This window comes from Acanthopagrus latus, chromosome 3, assembly GCF_904848185.1.
Source record: "Acanthopagrus latus isolate v.2019 chromosome 3, fAcaLat1.1, whole genome shotgun sequence".
Taxonomy (NCBI): Eukaryota; Metazoa; Chordata; class Actinopteri; order Spariformes; family Sparidae; genus Acanthopagrus; species Acanthopagrus latus.
In genome coordinates this window covers 22162519-22181400 of record NC_051041.1, presented here as the reverse complement: position 1 = coordinate 22181400, position 18882 = coordinate 22162519, and the positions used below count along the sequence as shown (strand labels likewise).

General features: G+C 42.0%; 1 protein-coding gene across 2 annotated transcripts in view; it reads left to right on the top strand.

Annotated features, from left to right (window-relative positions):
- LOC119017132 (hippocalcin-like protein 1) overlaps window positions 1–18882 on the top strand; it is a 95671-nt gene that overhangs the window by 71554 nt on the left and 5235 nt on the right. For both annotated transcript variants that reach the window (XM_037093586.1, XM_037093585.1), the window contains exons 2-4: window positions 11985–12152; window positions 14316–14597; window positions 18444–18549. In XM_037093586.1, the coding sequence (XP_036949481.1) occupies window positions 12057–12152; window positions 14316–14597; window positions 18444–18549 (484 nt within the window). In that variant the 5' untranslated portion in view covers window positions 11985–12056. The remainder of the gene's footprint in view (window positions 1–11984; window positions 12153–14315; window positions 14598–18443; window positions 18550–18882) is intronic.

Below are 18882 nucleotides of genomic sequence, written 5' to 3'. Positions count from 1 at the left end.
TTAGCTGATGAAAGAAAAATTAATCCGCGATCTGACCAGTGAACTGTGGCCGACTGTTAGGGTTAGGGTTAATTAATAGTGAATTAATTTTATCTGGATAAAGCGACAGGAAAGCTTGGAGAGTGTTCAACAATGACAGTGTGGAAAAGAAAGTCAAAAGTAATGAGTTTCTTATAGCTGCTTATAAAGATCTTAGAATCTAACATAATTTTATAATACTATCATAAACATGAATGTCTATTCACAATGTTAATAAGTATCATAGTCGTGGAATGTCTCTGTATTTACTCAAACTCTGTCCTAGCAGAATTTTTAGGCACTTGTGTTTGACTTTAGCATTTCCATTTCCTGCTATACTCGATTCTTCCACTCCATTACGTTTAGAGGGGAAACATTTTACTTTTTACTCACCACATTTATGTGATAAGTGTAGTTAAGTACTTGCTTTGCAGATCGCAAGCTGCATCGGAGCAAAAGCTGCACATTTTTAATTTGATTTATTTTGTCTGCAATGAGATAAAAACAACTACAAAAAAAACTATACAAACACTAATTTAGTCAGAAAAGTTCTGAATATCGAATCAGATAATTGTGCAGGCAGGTAACTGGTTGACCCATAGTATACAGAATATACATACATGTAAAAATATCTATAATTTGTTGAATTCTGTTGAGTTTATAATCCAACCAAATAGGCAGCAACATGTCACTAGAATGATTTACCGCTGATTGTTGCTACTATTGGCTAGTTAGCTCAGTTAGCCTAGGGGCTAGCAGTCCAGACTGGGAACTTAGAGCAGCAGGGGGGGTCGTCAAAGCTGTTATTTGTCTACACTTTGTTAATACTTTAAGTACATTTATTGCCAGAAAAGTACTTCGGATAGTCAAATATTTCATAAGCTACCTCAAGACTTTAACTCAAGCAGACCACTATTTGTGTGGTTGACATCCACGCCTAAAAAATCAATGAAGTGTTTGTCATTATTCCAAATATGTCAAATATTTTGACAATTTACTTAGTCTGCAATAAGTGAATTCAATTAATTGGTGTATTGATGATGACTGGTGGATAAAACATGATTTGTGCCCCTTTTCTGCATTTCACAGACAACACATCAAGACAATAGCAAGCAAATGAGTCAGTGACGTCTACAGTCATTGGTTATGCACACGACACAACAACTTGTTGAGCATTTCATCCTGAGTGCGCTCAGAGGAAGCAGGTACTCAATATCCAGCGTTTTCCTAAATAGAGAATGTATATGCAGGAGAATATGAAAGAGTAAATCCTTCTGCAGTTCTCTGAATTTGTGATCATTCTTATTTCTCTGATTTATGGTAATCTCGGTCGTACGATCTTTCCCATTAGGAGTTATTTCACCATGTCGCTGTCTGTCTGTCTGTTTTTCTGTCTGTGTCTCATCCACTCCACAGTGAATACCACTTAAGCCTTTTAAGCCTTTGCCTTGTGCACTAGTGTGACCTTAACTGTTACTTCATCATATCCCCCACCCTCGCTCCCCCTCGCTTTCCAGGCCTTCCACGTCATCACGGGCTGTGCATTGTATACATTAGTCACTTTAATGGAGGATCACAAAGTGTGTGCATGCACGCGTGATCACACGTGCACGTGTGTGTGTGTGCTCCTTCTGTGACGGAGAGTTATTATCAGGATTTGGACATGCTCTGAAAACTCTGTGCAGCAGGAGAGAGACAGAGAGAGCGAGAGCTCCACACGGAGGACCAGTCCTCATTCTTATTTTTAACCACTCCATTAATGTCTTTTCCTTCAATACCTCTCCGCATCTTCATCAATCCTTCCTCTCCCCTCCCTCCTCTCCCTCTGCCCCTCAGTAACTCTTTTTCACCTAAAATGGAAACCGTGGATTTCAGACCACACGAACTGATTCGTATTGATATAGCAGTGACATTAAAGGGCAACGTAAGGAGAAAGGATGGAGTGGAAGAACAGGGTTGATGGGAAAAGTAGTCTTTATTGACTACATTGTAATCCATTATTCATAACCTGAGGAAAGTTTAAAAAGTGAGTTTTAAAAGTGAGATATTTTTGTATTAAAAATGGATCACGCAGCTACATTTACGTGAACGTAATCGCTAGCAAAGAGATACAAACTCACAGAGAGACTTATCACCCTGCAGTGTGTTTCCCTCAGCTTCACGCAGCGTTTCAGCTTATTTCAGCTCATGTTTAAGCCTCACATTAATGCCTCGCTGCGGTTTAAATTTTTTTGTTGTTGTTGTTGTTTTCAGGGATGCTCTCGCCACATTTGCATTCACAAGCTAATTGGGTCTTTGGAGGATGTATCATAAAGAAGTGCGGTAGAGAGAGCGGACCTCCCGACGGTCAGATAGAAGTTGTGTGTTTTTAATGAGAGACATGGGACGAATGATGGACGTGTCGGATTTGTCAGAGTTGAATATTAGAGTTGAATTAATCAGTCGATTGATGAAATGATGATCGATTCGATCGATTAAACTTTTCAAACTATAAATATCTGGTTCCAATTTGTCTTATGTTAAATGTCCGTACAGCACTCTCTGGTTTGCATCGCCTTCACTGACAGCGAAGTGAATCTGAAGATGTCTGTTATTGTTAGTTGCCTTTGACACCATGATTTGATTTCAGTGATGATGCATCGGGTCACGGTGGAGTGAGATGCAGCGAAGTGATGTGATTGCTCTCCATGTCTCATGGCCTGGCTCAAATAAAAAAAAAGCAAATGAATGCAGGAGGACTTCCTTCTATCATCCGGTTTGACGGTCAGTTAGTCCAGTTCGTCCTGTTTTGCCTCAGTGAGCTCACGGTGCTCTTTGGTTTCTGCTTGGTTTTGGCAGCACTAGTGGCACCAAAAAATAAAGCCTTGCATAGTGCATAGGCAGATTGTCTGCTGGGATTTTCCAGTGTGAAATATTGCCAAATGGCTGACATTTTGGCCCCCCTGGCTAATGTTACACTACCAGAAATCAACTCTTCTTTGCCGTTCTGAAACAGTAGTTGCCTGTGGCAGCGCAGTGCAAGTTGCTGTGCAGGCTACTGTTTCAGAGCGGCCATTTCTGGCAATAAAACCCACGCCATGTTATCCAGGTGAAACCACTTTAAAGTTGACTGCTGGGGAAAAAAAAAAAAAAAAAACTTTTTTAGCTTCAGGCAGGAAATTACTTGGTTAGGTTACGGTAAGAAAACTATTTAATAACAGCCTAAAATAACTGAAGTAAATTCAGTTATGGACATACCTACATTACGTACGTAAGTGCTGTTACATTATGTTTGTGACGTAACATCAATGCATAGGTAAGTTGAAATAATTCAGCCCTCACACTGGATGTGATCAGTGAACAGCTTCTGTTCTCCTTCTTCGTGTGCTTGTTTAACCCGACCATCCATCCAGACCTCCTCAAAGTGTACGCCTTTTATCCCACTTCCTCCTTTGTTGCCGTAATAATTACCACGACCACGAGAGGTTGCTGAGTAATGTCAAGTGTCAGTACAGGTTGTAATAACAGGCTTTTACAATCGGCCTGTACGGTATGAGGTCGGGCTTGTATCAGAGCGACTCCAGAGATCGAAGAGAATGAACAGTCGAGTACCAAACATTCAGCCCTCAAATGTGTTCTTGAGTTGAAAATGTCAGAGCATCCCACCTGTCCCTGAATGCACCAACAAAGAATGTTTTTCAAAACCATTTTTTTTTCTCAAGACGTTGATAACTCAATTATCGTATCATAGCATGTCACCTACACAATGCCCTTCTCACTGTTCCTACAACATGAGTGCTCACAGCCATCCTTTTAACTAACAAGAACAAAAAAAACAAGACTACAAATCTTCTGCAAGAACAATCAGAGAGAGAGAGAGAGAGAGAGAGGAGACAGACGCACAATGTCACGTCTCTCCGGTGACACACGGAGAGGCGACGGGATCAGCAGGGTGGAAGTTTTGGGAGAAGAAAAGCAAAATTGTCGGGCAGAAATTATTGGAAATTGTGAAAGAGAGAAAAAAAAAAATGTGTAAGCGGGAGAGGGGGAGAGAAAAGAAAGAAAAGAAACATGGATAAAAGGTATAAGCTGCCCAGCGTCTCAGGTGGCCTCTCAGATTGCTGCGCTTTGAGAAGAGGCAACGGGAGGCAGAAAACACTCGAGTCGGGGGGTGGGGGGGCAGAAAAAAAAAGAAATCAATGGTGCCTGTCAGATTTCTTGATCTGTGGCTTTTTTCACATGGCACCAGCTCTGTCTGCTTTATTCTAGTGCTGCATACCACTTCAACAGCCCCTCCCCTTCCGTGCCTATCTTCCCTTCTCTGCAGCCCTCTCACTTTCTTCTCTCCATCGCTCTGCCTCCCTAATGACTGAGCTGTTGGCAGGCGATATGAAGGCGGCATTTTCTCGTCTTATAAGCACATTAAAGAGTTGAGAAAAAAAAAAAAAGGCCGACTCTCTAAAATGTTAAATTGGACTTTTGGACTTATCTCTTCTCTAACTCACTCTGACTTTTCTCTTTTCTCACCCCCCCCCCCTTTCTTTTTACCCAGGTTTCCATCTCTCTTCTTCAATCTGCTCTCCACTGCTTTCTTACCCCTCCAATTTATTACAGCTAAAGTTGGGCTGACATACTGTTAACAGCCCCTGTTATTAAAAAGCTGATCTGGGCCAGCCGGAGTCAGCGGTGTTATCTACCTCTGTGATGACGCTGATCGCTCTCCGACCGCGGCAAGTCAATATGCTTTTAATATTTTTAATGCCCGGGGAAATCATTCCGGCTTGCTGTGGGAGGAATTTGCGGGACAGTCTGTAATACCTGCAGTGAAACCTGGTTCAGTCCTGAAACAGCGGCTAACCCAACTCGAAGAATTAAATTACTTTTAGTGTTCACTCCTGTACTCTAAAGTTGCTTCTGAGAGGTTTCTGGGCAATAAAATGTTCTTGTAAAAAAAAATAAAATAAAAAAATCCAATTATAATGTTGCCACAAAAGATCAGCTACTCTGGCGGCTTAAATGACAAAAAATAGTTCAGAATCCACCTTTTATAGGTTTACACCCGTGACAATTCTCTTGTCTCACGTTTCGTTCAAGCCACAGTCCTCAGCAGGTGACGATGAGATATTTCTACAGTCATCAGAACATATTCCATCCACTGCACAATAAAGAGCATTAGTCTGTTGCATTCATTATTCAAACATTGTGGCCAGAAGTGATGTAATTCATTTTGCATGAGATTTAGGTGTAAGGTATGATGTGTCTGGCAAGTTGCTTGCACATAGAATTAATATCCCGGTCAACATGATTAATTCAAAAAGTAATATTTACCTAGTAACTACTAAACCGCAAAAATGATTTGCTTCGTTAGATGTTATGCTACTTTCATTATGCTACAACTCTTTCAAAATGTGGCCGTGAACAACTCCATAGCTTCCAACCACGTCACATTTTCTGTATTTAATGAGCACAGAAACCTTTTATTGACAGAAAATCTATCAGTAACACACTTTCCACCTGATCTCATGTCAGAACGCAGCAGAGGACAAATGGTGAAAGACAAAGTCAGCTCAGCGAAACCATCAGAAGTGAGGGTACACAGGTAACGCATGTTAGCATAGTGCATATACAATGATGTTGGGTGGTTGATCATCGAATCAATACATTTATCCACATCGATGGATTGTTACACCACTACTGGGCTGTGCTGGTTTTTTAGTCAGAATGCTGTTTTATCACTCCTCTGTCAAAATGGATGCGAACTTTATTCTTTATTACTTTATTAGCAACTTCATTAATGAGAATTTGATTCATCAGGGATTTTTCCTGCTGAACAATGGCTTCTTGCAATATCTTTTTCACTCAAACGTGGCGATACACGAGACGCACGAGAAGAATTTTGTACCTCACTATCTTGGTGGGAAATCACCTCTTGTCCTTGGATGTGATCTTCTCTCACCTTCGCTGCCTGTCATTATCTGATTTGATCTATCGTGTTACATCATTTGCATGTCTTTGTCTCCCTGTGTCCTCAGTCTTCCCCTCTGCGAAGGATCATCAGCCCAGAGGTTGGTGACCCACTTAACAACTCTGGAGCAGATGCTCAAGGGGCACAGTCAGTGTCTGTGTTTGTGTGTGTGTGTGTGTGTGTGTGTGTGTGTGTGTGTGTGTGTGTGTGTGTGTGTGTGTGTGTGTGTGCGCGCGCTTGCGTCTAGGCTAGACGACAACAACTAACAAGCACTGGGCACTTGAGTACTGGGACTGGAGTGATGGATTAGTGGTTTATGCCCCTGGATGGAGGGATAGTACGAAGGGATTGGAAGTAGGGTTTGGGTTTGGGGGCCCACAGAGGAATTAAAACAACTGTGGCCGGCGAGCACAGAAACATTTTTACTGTTCTGTGATTCTCAGACAAACAGAGAGGCTTGCAGTGAGCTTTCACAGGTCACAGCTGGGTCAATGAAAGGGAAAAAAAAAAAAAAAAGAAACTAGATGGAGGGGAGGGGGAGAGTGGCTAGCGCAGTGAAAAGGTCAACAGTTAGAACAGGATTTGTTGTGGAGTTGTAGTTATATGAAACACTGGCAGCCAGCCTGTCAGTTTACACTCACTTTTTGTGATTTGGACTCCAAGAGCTTTGTCGAAGCTGTAGAGGGCTGTCTGTCTGTCCTCTTGCAGCCATGTGGGAGATCCATTACCCAGAGAAGCTTATTGTGTTTCTAGTCAAACAATGCAGCAACAACACGGCACAGGCAGGGTGTGGTAATGTTTCACAGGTCCAGTCTGTATCATTGTTGGGAGATATATTCATAATTGTGTTTTCATTTGTGTATAATTACCTCCAACTAAAAATGGTTGTGTTTTCGTGACCTTAGAATAAGTCTTTCATATCTACAGAGGGAGCAGACATGGATCTGATAAGGGAAAATGTAGATGCAGCGTCAGAGGCAGAGACCTGCTCAGTGTGGCGCATGAAGCCGAAAAAGTTCAACTTCCTGGCTTTAAAATTATCCCGATCTTCCACATGGTCCGTATGGCCAAAGACTTCAACTAGTCAAGCAGCTAACTTCCGGTGTATCCCACAGTTAACTTGAACCAGATATAAAATAATTTAATACTACGGTTTTTCCAATGTTATCTAAAGGAATGGCTCAAATTCTGATACATTTTTGCTCAAAAAGAATATCAAGAATAATATAATTCGCACTAATTGAAGCTTATGGGGAAAGAGTCATGTTTTATTCTAGCCTAGAATGGACAAACAGAAGACTCTCACTTTCATGTTTTTTCCTTTTTTCCTTTTGAGAAGCCACTGTGATGGAGGGTGAGGGGTATTCAGTTGGTTGCAATTTGAATCGTCTGTGTACTGTTAGCTAGCTAGATATTAGGTTTTGTTATGTAGTGACAGACTAAATTAGCATTATTAGTGGTTGTTAATATCAGCCCTGGTTGTTTGGCCATATAGGCCTGTTCTGTACATAAAAAAAAGCTACTAATCCTGTAGCAGTGTCCAAGTGAACACATAATAAAGTAAATAAATACACTGGTTTTGTTGTAAATATAAGAGAGAGAAAACAAGAAGAACTTGTACGTAAAGGTGCTCCAAGCTGGTCGTTCATGTTAGTGGAATCCATTTTTCCGCTAACATGTTAGCGACTATTGCTCTCTGTTAACAGAGCAGAGAGAGACACTCGTGAAAATGCATCAAGTCACTTCCTTTGGACTGTTGCAGAATATAATCCGACCTGAGCCCTTCATAAGAAATCCATAGTCCAGCAGCATTAAACAACTGAAACAAATCATCCACAGGATTGTGTAGACTAAGAGTGACGGGGAAGATCTCATTCTTTGCATCACGTTACAATCCACTCACTCCGTCTTTTTCCATGCCATACCTTAAATGACATCTAAAATTGCTTCCTTTTAGGGGCACTCAAACTGTTTTCCACGTAAAGGTCAGACTACTCGTCACATACTACTCAGCCTTTGAAAACAGTCTCGTACTGTCTTCTGTGACTATAGAGGAGCCCCATTAAATCTGAGAAAACAACCCTGATACATCATCAGGGTTGTTTCCTCAGATTTAACAGCAGCTTCATCAGCTTTAGAGAGCACAATGCTTAATCACTGGATTACCACTTGCCGTTTCACTTGGGTCAAATGGGAGCCGAGGAGGGAATGACAGTTAAGCATGGATTAGAGTCCAAAACAACTGTTCAATTGTTTGGAGTTGGCGAGTGTTGTTGGTGGCATATGTAGGCTTTGATTCTTAATGCAGAGGTGAACATTGTGTCTTTCACATCAGAGGTCGAACCATTCACAATCATATTTGACGGAGTTGATACTTTACGTTGCAGTAGAATAAAGTTTTTAAGGTTATTAATAAGAATAAATTCAGATCCATGACCACATCGGTTGTACTGACAATACATTCATTTTCACTTCATTGTATGGCATAGTTTTCCCATGTTTCCTCTGTTTCATTGTGACCACAGCCCCAATGGTGGTAGAAAACTCTCAACAGACAAGCAGTGTGTCAAAACACCCCCAAATTAGTCCTGTACATTTTGCATTGTTTGTGGATGAACACGTCTTTTTCTGTTTACTTGCTTTGCTTCCTTTTGCTAGAAGCCAATTAAGGCGATGGTTCGCTATGTATGTCTGTGTGTGTCATCAGGAAGCATTAGCTGGAGAATCTTTATCTCGCCAATTAAATCTCATCCTCTGCCGTGTGTTTTTCATCTTATACTGTACACCACCAACCCACACACACACATACACACACAGGTACAGACTGTTTTTTTTCGCGACTGTGTTCTCCAAATGACAATTGGACAGCGTGGGTGGCTATTATTAATTTCTGCAGGTACTGAAAAGTGTGTGCGTCAGCGCCTGTGTGACAAGTGTGTGTTTTTCAAACACTCATCTGAGGCACAGCGGTGCACTCAATCTATTCTCTGTCTGCTAAACTAAAACACACAAATGACGGCTCTACACGTGACCTACTGATTTAGCGTATAGCTTTCAGCTCTGCGGATGCCACTCAATTACCCCCGAAGGAGAAATTAATTTGCGCCTTTGTCCTTAGATTGTGTGCTGGGCTGGAGGCTTACTGGGCTGTATGGGACGGCTTAGTGCTGTTTGGATACAGAAACAACAGAGGCACGTCCAGCATGCATTGAAAGGGTGAACATCTGAACCAGTTTGGCCCGTTAACAGTAAAATGTAAGGCATATATGTCCCATTTTAAATGCACACAATCTCAAAAAACACACAAGATTGTAGAGACGTGGAGCACAATGTGCGCCATCTTGGCACTGCTTTACATGGTTACCCACAAAATACAAAAAAGGGCAAAGAGGTAGAACTGAGGTTGGTCGAATGAAGCCTGGTAGCTGAAGTCTAGTTTGATGGCTAGCTAGTCAGTGAGCAGCTAGCTGTTTCTCATGCCATGCCCTTAATTATGCATAACTTTAAGACGCAATATGTAATATTAATATAACAATATGCCACTTGTCCAATTAAAACTCAATAGGGGACAGTATATATACCAGCACTAGCCGCTAGCTAGCTCAGTTAGCCATGCAGCTGTGCCTCAGTTTGAATTATGAACTCAGGGATCAGGTGAATGTTAGTGTTAATGCTAGCATAGGAGTGTTGGACTGAAGTGAATAAATTGAAATTTTCTTTCTTTAAGTTGTGGCCGTATATTTATACCGTAACCAAGTTATTATGGCTAGTGTTTAGGGCTAGGAGGATCATGGTTCGGCTTACATGTTTCTGTCACTACAAGTGAGGCGAATTATTCTCCTAACGTCTCCTTATGAATACTTGTTGTTGTTAGCTGCAGATTGTCCTTGGGTCTGGTTTTGCTGCCAATGTCCTGACATCTCCTTTAAAATATTGAGTGGTTTCACACTTACGATGTTGATACGTGGCCTTGAACAGTGGTCTCTGGCTTGGCAACTGTTTTGCCCAGCTGTCATGCCCGCACCATCCCCTCCTATATGAGGTGACTTTCACCTGTGATGTGAACGTTAATTTCTTGTTTTACAAATGTTGATATGGTTCATCTCAATTGTCTGGGTATAAGCTGCATTTTTATGCCACTAGCAGATAGCCATTATTTTGTTTTTCCTTATCCTCACCAGCCCCTAGACAGAGAGGAGGAGATCATAATTGATCAGCACTTCTCCCCTCGGTACCCTGGGAATGACCGTCAGCGTACAAATATTTAGGACGAAGGCTATAACGATGTAAGGATGTGATGTAAGTCTGATTCTATTAGGAAATGCACAACCAGGCATGTTTTGTTTGTGTTTATGTGAAGCTCTCGGCAGGCAGCGTTAAAGACCTGCAACGCCCACACCGCCCAGTTCATAGGCGCCACGCTCACGCCTGCCGTTTGACTTTCTCAAGTTCACATAAACAAAAACAGGCCTGCGCTCAGTCTCTCTTTCTCACGTACACACAAAGTTGTCGGCGTAATTACCCAGCGTGACTGAGGAAGGACTGGAGGTCGACGGGGTCGGCCAAGTCTCATCGGAGGTGTTCGGGCCCCAGCGATACTGTAATTCAAATCACACGCACGCAGAGAAAGCAACTGCTCTCGACGGTAGAGCACGGGATAATTAGCCTTCCAGTGCAAGGAAGCAAACTAAACAAGCACAAGTTTGTTGCTCTTCTTTACACAAAGTTGTTGCAGTCTCATACAGGTGTTAGTAACAAGTATTAAAGGAGCATTTTGTAGTTTTGCAGATGAAATTCAAACTGAATGGGGTATGAATATCAGCAAGATTTTTATTTTTTTAGTTTTTTAGTTTTGCCATAACTGTTCTCAGAGGAAGATAAGGTCCCCAGAACACTGTCTGAAGCTAGAAAGGTGTTGGGCTTTGGTAAAAACAGTATGAAATTGTTAATTCAGTTTATTCAGTCATTAAATCAGAGCTTGCTTATTTAGGCATAAAAACTACATCAGTGAAGATGTTCCTCTTCTGATTAAAAATTGTTCCCCAAAGCTACGTAGTGCGCCTTTAATTGATAAAGCACAAGATTGATCTGCATTCACTATGAAATGAGTATCACCTAAAATACCACATATTATTAATTAATTCACCCCCGAAAACACACCAAACTACTTAACTGTTTGCGTGTAAACAGTTTATTATCCCATTAAAATCCCATCACGACTACCTTCATGACATCATTGATAATTCAATTTTGAGGTTAAAAAAAGAAGGGATTTGGTGTCATGATGATGGTTTCATTATGTAGTTGCATCACTGAAATCGTGTTTTGCCAGGCAGGTCGGCCTGAGAAGAAGATTAGGAGATCAGGGGACATGGCCACACACACACACACACACACACACACACACACACACACACACACACACATACCACCACCACCACCACCACCACAGTTGATTTGACACACAAACACACAGCTGGCCGGATAAACCCAGAAATGTGATCAGTGGGCTAGCGCTTGACGTCACAGGGGTGTGTTCGGGATTATTTAATGTTTTGCGAATGTGATGCTGCAGTTTAAAGACTTGCATAACATCCCGTGTCAAGGGAATGGGGACACAACACCGTGACAAGGCTCACTTTGATTTCATTTAAAAATAGCCATTATGTGAGTGGACAAAATCACGTTGTTAATTTGTCAGCATCTTGTTGGGGGGGTGGGGCTGCCTTATGTCATCTTTCTGTTGTTCGCTTAGTGATTTAATTCGCACAAAACAAAATGTCCTTGTGCTGCAGCTGGATAGTAACAGAAAGCGTCTTTTTTAACCATCTTCTGCTTTCAACTCTAGCTGTCACTAGTCTGTCTAATCCCTCAGATTTGTGATCTGCTGCTGAGTGACTCCGGTGACGTACTGCCACCGTTTGCTGACCGACTGCATTTCACTTCTCATTCGTCACACAAGGTCATTTTCCTTTCTGCCTGATTATGGCTGACCTCCCATGTCTTTATGTCTAATTGACAGGTGTGAAAAGCAGCCTGGGCAGTGCTACAGTCACTGTTTAGTGAAGGAAACCAAGAGTCCCGTCCCGCTGCCATGGGGAAACAGAACAGCAAGCTGCGGCCGGAGATGCTGCAGGACCTCCGGGAGAATACTGAGTTCTCCGACCACGAGCTGCAGGAGTGGTACAAGGTTCGCTGACACACACTGTACACACAGTCTGGACAATTCTGGGTGATGCCAAGTCATAGTGATGGCACTGCTGTACTCATTACATTTTCTCAGATACTATACTTGGGATATTATACTTGGAGTGCTTGAGTTTTGCCATTTTACTCTACTTCATATTTCTACATGGGCACAATCCAGAGGGACATATTATATAAAAATTTACATAAGATCATCATATGTATTATAATACATTGTTATAAATGTAACTACACAGGAGTTTATAAAGAAGCAAGTTTGAAAAATTTGCTCTAGCTTCAACGTCAAAATGTTGCTTAAATTATTGTGTCTGTTATATTGTCCTATAATAAAATATATAGAATTATATAAAGCTAAAAGGGCCACACTGCAAAGTACCCTTAGCTAGTGGTATTGCAACTTTTACCTTAACATACCCATATTCACCACTGCATCGACATACATAGTTGATGTGATGAAGTGGTTAGCAAACAGTTGCCCATGTCATACATCGAGCACACATAAAACGCCGGTGACATAGAGCTGCACATAAGTTACAGAAGCAAAGGCTCGACTCCAAACCAGGCGTTTCAGGCAGTGCAGGAGCAGTGCTTTCTGTGGGACAGAGTAGCTCCCTTTGGCGTGGACTTTTTCACTTTGCAGAACTTTCACATGCACAAAAATGCTACGAAACACAATAAAGGAAAGTCAAAAACCCCAAAAGCATAATATGACCTCTTTACCAACTGGGAGTCCTGAGGGAAACTCCTGACACTCTTTAGATGCTTAGTGCTCCAGAAGGTACTCGCTAACTCTGGGTGTGTTTGTAGATGGTCAAGCTAAAATAGGCTTACAGCTGAGACTACTGTATGAAAAACACTAAACTGTTGCCCTTAAATCTCATCTTTTAATATTCAAGTTGAGTTCTTCAAAAATGTCACTTTTGGTTTGCAGTGATCACTAGACCGAGGTTAAATGTCAACAGCGTGCCATGTTACGAATTCACACCTGTCTAAGATAATTTAACACTTCGGTCAATGCTGAGCTCGGACAAACAACGCCTGTCGACGCGGATAAAACGTTAGTGCTGGAAATATTATCAGTAATGAAGTGAGGCGATACCTTTACAATAAGCATTACTCTGTGTTCGAGGACAAAGATGAGGCTTCATGTGACAGTGTTTGTCTCCATACAAGACCTGAGCACCACCCACTCCCAGTCTCTTAAGTCTTTGCATGATGAGGTGCCACATTGACCTGATTGCAGTTATCCCGCCGTGTGCATATGGATGTGTGTTTGTGTAATGGCTACAGTATATGGCTTTAAGCATGGATTAAACCTATGGAACAGCTGTGGGAGCCGTCCTGAATAAGAGCCACACATGTTAAACTATCACCTCTCCGACCCATGACTTAAGCCTTACTGACCCCGGGTCTCTTCACACTGACAGCGGTCGTGATGGCGTTCGCTCCCGGCAGATTAACAGCTCCGGGATGCTGTGGGTGTAAAATATACTGGTGTATCTCATAGGATGCTGAGGTGCCTGAAAATGTATCCAGCGTGTCTTTTGGGGGTATTTATTGGCAATAAATCCAAGTTGTGTTGTCTCTCTCTCAGAAAGTGAAAACAGGTTTTATTAGGACTGAACCGTGTCGATATTCCACCGCCACTTGACAGAATATTTGATACGATGATCAAAAAGTAATTCCAGCCTTCAAATCGGGACAATGACTTTCTCACCTCGCCACCTCTATCTTAAAGGCCTTTGTTAAAAAAATTACTTTATTTCTGCTGAACAAAGACCCAGACTGACATGACTTTAACTTCCCTTTTCTTCTCAGGCACAATGCCGCCTTATCAAATGTGACCCTTTGAAAAGAAGATAGAACCGCTTTCATCTATCCAAGACTAAGCTCCTTATAAAAAAAAGTACTTCTTCGATCTGTTAGAATGAAGCATCACGTGACTGAAAAGTTTTCTGATCGAAGTTTTGGGACAGAAATTTGATTTGATCCGTGATCGTTCCAGCCGGTTCCGAAAAGGTTTTACTTGGGTCTGCTGCTCTAACATTCGTATCACAGTGATGGATTATATTGTCCTGGAGACTGAATTAGAGCGTCACCTGTCTTATTTTCACTCGGGCCTCGCCTCATGTCTTCTTCTCCTCAGGGTTTCTTGAAGGACTGCCCCAGTGGAACCCTGAATGTGGAGGAGTTCAAGAAAATCTACGCCAACTTCTTCCCCTACGGTGACGCCTCCAAGTTCGCTGAGCACGTTTTCCGAACTTTCGACACCAACGGCGACGGCACGATAGACTTCCGGGAGTTCATCATCGCCTTGAGTGTGACGTCACGGGGCAAGCTGGAGCAGAAGCTGAAATGGGCCTTCAGCATGTACGACCTGGATGGAAACGGGTACATCAGCCGCGAGGAGATGCTGGAGATTGTGCAGGTGAGGAGAGGACACTGGGCGATGAAGTTCAGTTGGGGACAGAGGATGAGTAGAGGCATTAGGACTGTGAAAAGGATTTGGGGTATTTCTCCTTTAATTCCATCATTAGACACAGCTGTGCAGTGAGCTAAAACGCTAACATCACAACAACCACTACTAAAGTACCTGAGGCTGAGGGGATTGCTATTAGTTTTAAATGTATTTTGTTACAAACTGAAGCAGTGGCAAAATTAAGTAAACCAACATCATAAAAATCAGTATCATCGCAGTCCTGAGGCGGACGTAAACACCTGTGCCAGACTGTAAGACCATCCATCCAGGAGTTTACAAGACACAAACCAAAAATGTCAATCTCATGCTGACACAAGAGGAAAAGTCGGGGAACCATCTAAGTCAATGGGATAAATCCTCCTGGGACCATGAAAGCTGAACAAAATGTAATGGAAATCCAAAATTAGCAAGGCTAAAAATGGTCCAAATGGAAGTGGCAGAGGCTGGGATATGCCCGCTTTTAGTCCCTACTGTGTCAAACTCCAAAACTGGACTTTACATTTCCCATAGTTTAAACAATTATATATTTTTGTTAGACACTTCCTGCTTGGTAAATAACCATGTCTTTCAACCTGCATACTCCTACTTTGTAACACAGACTTAACAGACTTAATCTAACTGTCACAGTTACACAGGAAGACCCAAACACAGGACACACACAGATGGCGGGCAGGTTAAGAAAAAGACAAACATTGAGCTTTAATGCTCATAACCAAAATCCTAAAAGCAAAATCCAAAATCCAAGTCACAAAAGGGCAGGTGACAAAAAGGCCAGACAAAGAAATATAACAAATAATACAAAACTAAGGGCACACCAGAACAACACGAGGAACGAATCAGGAACACAGGGAACACACGCAAGCAAGCTCAGACAGTCTGACAAAGAGTGAGCAAGCTAAACTCATGATGGGGTGAGGTTGGGTGGGGGGAGCACAGGAACTCACAGGAGGGAAACAGAAACACTGGGAACACAGCTGAGCAGGAAGTAGAAAGTGACATTAAGACACAAGATGATCTAACTACAGAATTAACAGGAAATCAACTAACAAACTCTCTCAAACTTTAGCAGACCACTGAAGGAGTTACAAATGTTTTAATGGTCCTACTGACCATTAGATGTCAAATCTGGGGAGTGCCCCTTTAAATACAGAGTGGCTCAATATATAAGGCACAAATTACAAAGAGCACGATCCCAAATATTAGTCACATGGGGATTTGTACATGACACAAGACAAACAAGACATAATGCCATAAATCTCTTAGTCACCATACTAAACTGCTTTTAGTAAAAACATATGGCGCGGTTGATAACGTAATATGCTTAAAATAAAAAAAAAATTGGCTGCAGCATTGTCAGTGCGCCTTCATAATTTCCCACAATCCCTCTACTATACCTAATATTTGGAGCAAACAGTCATATAGAGTTGTGCTGACGGGAACAGACACTTAGCATAAATGCTCACTTCAATTATGCAAGTTAATTCATCCTTATAAGTATGTGCAGGAGGCTCAAGCGCCGATATGCAAAGACCCACAGGCGCACTTAATGTGCTGGTTGCTATACTGGCATAGGCAACAGTTCGCATGAAGACTGTTAAGTACAGTGCAACATTAGTGCTGCATGTAATCTTGTCACTCATACTTGAAGAGAAGAAATAGGCAGGCTCATATGTCGAGATATGAGGATCTCGCTGTATGGTCTGCGTGCGTATGTGTGTGTGGGTTCTCACGGATTAGCGAGTTAAATTTAACAGAGTTTATCCCTGAGTGTGCAGAATACTGGGATTATCCGCGAGCTCACTGAGGTTACGCACCGTTGGATGGGAGAGGAGGGACCCATTGTGTCATTGAAAGAGAGAGAGATGGTCGTGATAGAGGAATCGGGTCTGGTTTACGCCGCACTGTTGGACAACAGGCGGCTTTTGATTTAATATGTCTTAACAGCCTGTTCCTGCAATTGACTGAAAATGGGATCTTAAATGTAGGACGCAAATAAGGATTATTTTTGAAATCGTCCATTGATTTGTATAAATTGGCAACACAAAAACTGAATATGTCCCCAAAACAGGTGTAAGACAGGCTTCCAGGCCTCCAAGATTGTTTATTTGAAAAAGAAATGTTGATATGAGAGAAACTAAGATTGAATATTTAAAAAATAAAATTACCTTTTTTTAAACTGGGGAGTTTGCCAAGTTAATTGTCTAGAATTTGGAGTTATCTCTGGAGATCGATACCACCGTCTTTGTGCTATCAAGCTAACCTCGCAAAAGGTGGACTAACAAGGCAACATACCTGCCAAAGATTAGTTAGCTTGTTGGCTGATGACTGGTTGGCTGTGTGAAACTATTGTTCAGCCTCTGGAGGTCTATTATTTAAATTAAACTGTACTGAGATCATGTCGGGGTGTATTGGGAGAACTAATCAGAACTAGGTAACTACTGTAGTCCTTTGGGAAGCCCATTGAAAATTAACAGCTTTTTAAACATATTCATTGATGGATTTATGTTTGATTTTCTCCATAGTTTCCCCCAAACTATTACTTTAAATACATATATTAAAGCTGCAATATGTAAGAAATGGCCACCTATTAAATTCAAGTCACTGATAACTGCTGCAGACTGTATTATGTTGATACATCCATAACTGTAGCTGTTGTTGTAGCTTGTTAGCTTGGTTAGCCATGAAGCTAGCCAGAATACTGTTGGTGTTTACATGGCAGTTCTAGGAGCTTTGGCCCACGGGGCAAAAGAGGTTTTCAGGCTAGCTGGTTAGCATGCTAACTTCAGTAGATACCTCTCCAACACAGCACACAGCCGTCTTTGACATAATGTCCAAACTGCTATTTCATCACATTCTGTTGACAATTTCATTTCATTTTTGAATATTTTTAACTGAAATTCTTATATTTTGCCCCTTTAAATAATGTGATGAATCAGGTGATAAATCGTATTAAATACATTTGTTTGTAGATTATCTGTTCTGGCCTGAACAACAAAAATACAAATGTGAAAAGCAGCCTCAGTGTCCTTTTATCCTATAGTTTCTTTTTCCAGTATCCACCCAGCTATCCGGCCAGTTTTGGAGAAATATACGGGCTTTCATTTTATAGTCCCCGAGATAAAATTTTAGAGCTGGTATGTCTTACTGAAAAGCACAGAGGGCTTATTTTGTGTGAGCTACCCCCCATCTGAGGGTGCTGCTGCGACACTGATCTACAGTCAGTTATACACCCTATGCTCCCAATGGAGAAGATTTAATGGGCACATAAGCTGATTGTAGATCCGTGTCTGAGGCCGGCTGATACTCGGAGCTTCTCTGCGCTCGCTTGCGGAGGTTAATTTAATGCCATCGGGGGACGGGAGCCGCTCATATCAGTCAACAGATAAAGATGTATCAGATCGATGCAGTAAGCCCTGCTCGTAAGCCCCCCCGTACCCTGCTGGCACATGCAGCCTGTGTCGCTGCGGTGTGACGGTGGTGCTACAGCCGTACGTACCCTGCGTGGGCATTTGTGGCAAAGCTGCCCAGAGAGCAGCTCTTAGCATCTGGAGTAACAAATGTCAGGGATTCTTCAGAAAGCGTTTTTTATCAGCATCTTGAAAGCCACAACGACTCTATTTTTCAGATCAGTTGTGTTTTACTTCTCTCCTGCTGAGGCTCCATAATGGCTCCCTGCTGGCTCGAGTACACTTTCTGTTCTCCCGCCCCCAACCAGCCTAACCCAGTCTCTCTCCTTCTCTCTCTCTTTCTCTCTCTCTCTCTGTCTGTCTCTCTCTCTCTCGCCCCATCTATTAGGCCATCTACAAGATGGTGTCATCTGTGATGAAGATGCCAGAGGATGAATCCACGCCGGAGAAGAGGACGGATAAGATCTTCAGACAAATGGACCTCAATAATGATGGTGAGGGGAGGAAATGGCATCGTGGAGGGGATGAACATGCTGCAGAGAGGGAGAGCGAGTGACGACTGAAGGATGAGTGTGTGACGCTCTGTTGCAGATAATCTTTGAAATGTGCCCATTTTACTGGAAGAGAGGAAACTTTCAGAGAATTTATGACTACGTATTTGAGTTTTTAGTGTTTTTGTTTGATGTCCGTGCCATGCTCAACATTTGGCCCATCCCTCATGAGATTACAGGATGTTATAAGACAGAAAAAGTATCTATGCATGTACAATAAAATCTGAAGTTATGAGTACTTCTAAGCTTTGGGAAATAAAATCTAATAAATTGCGC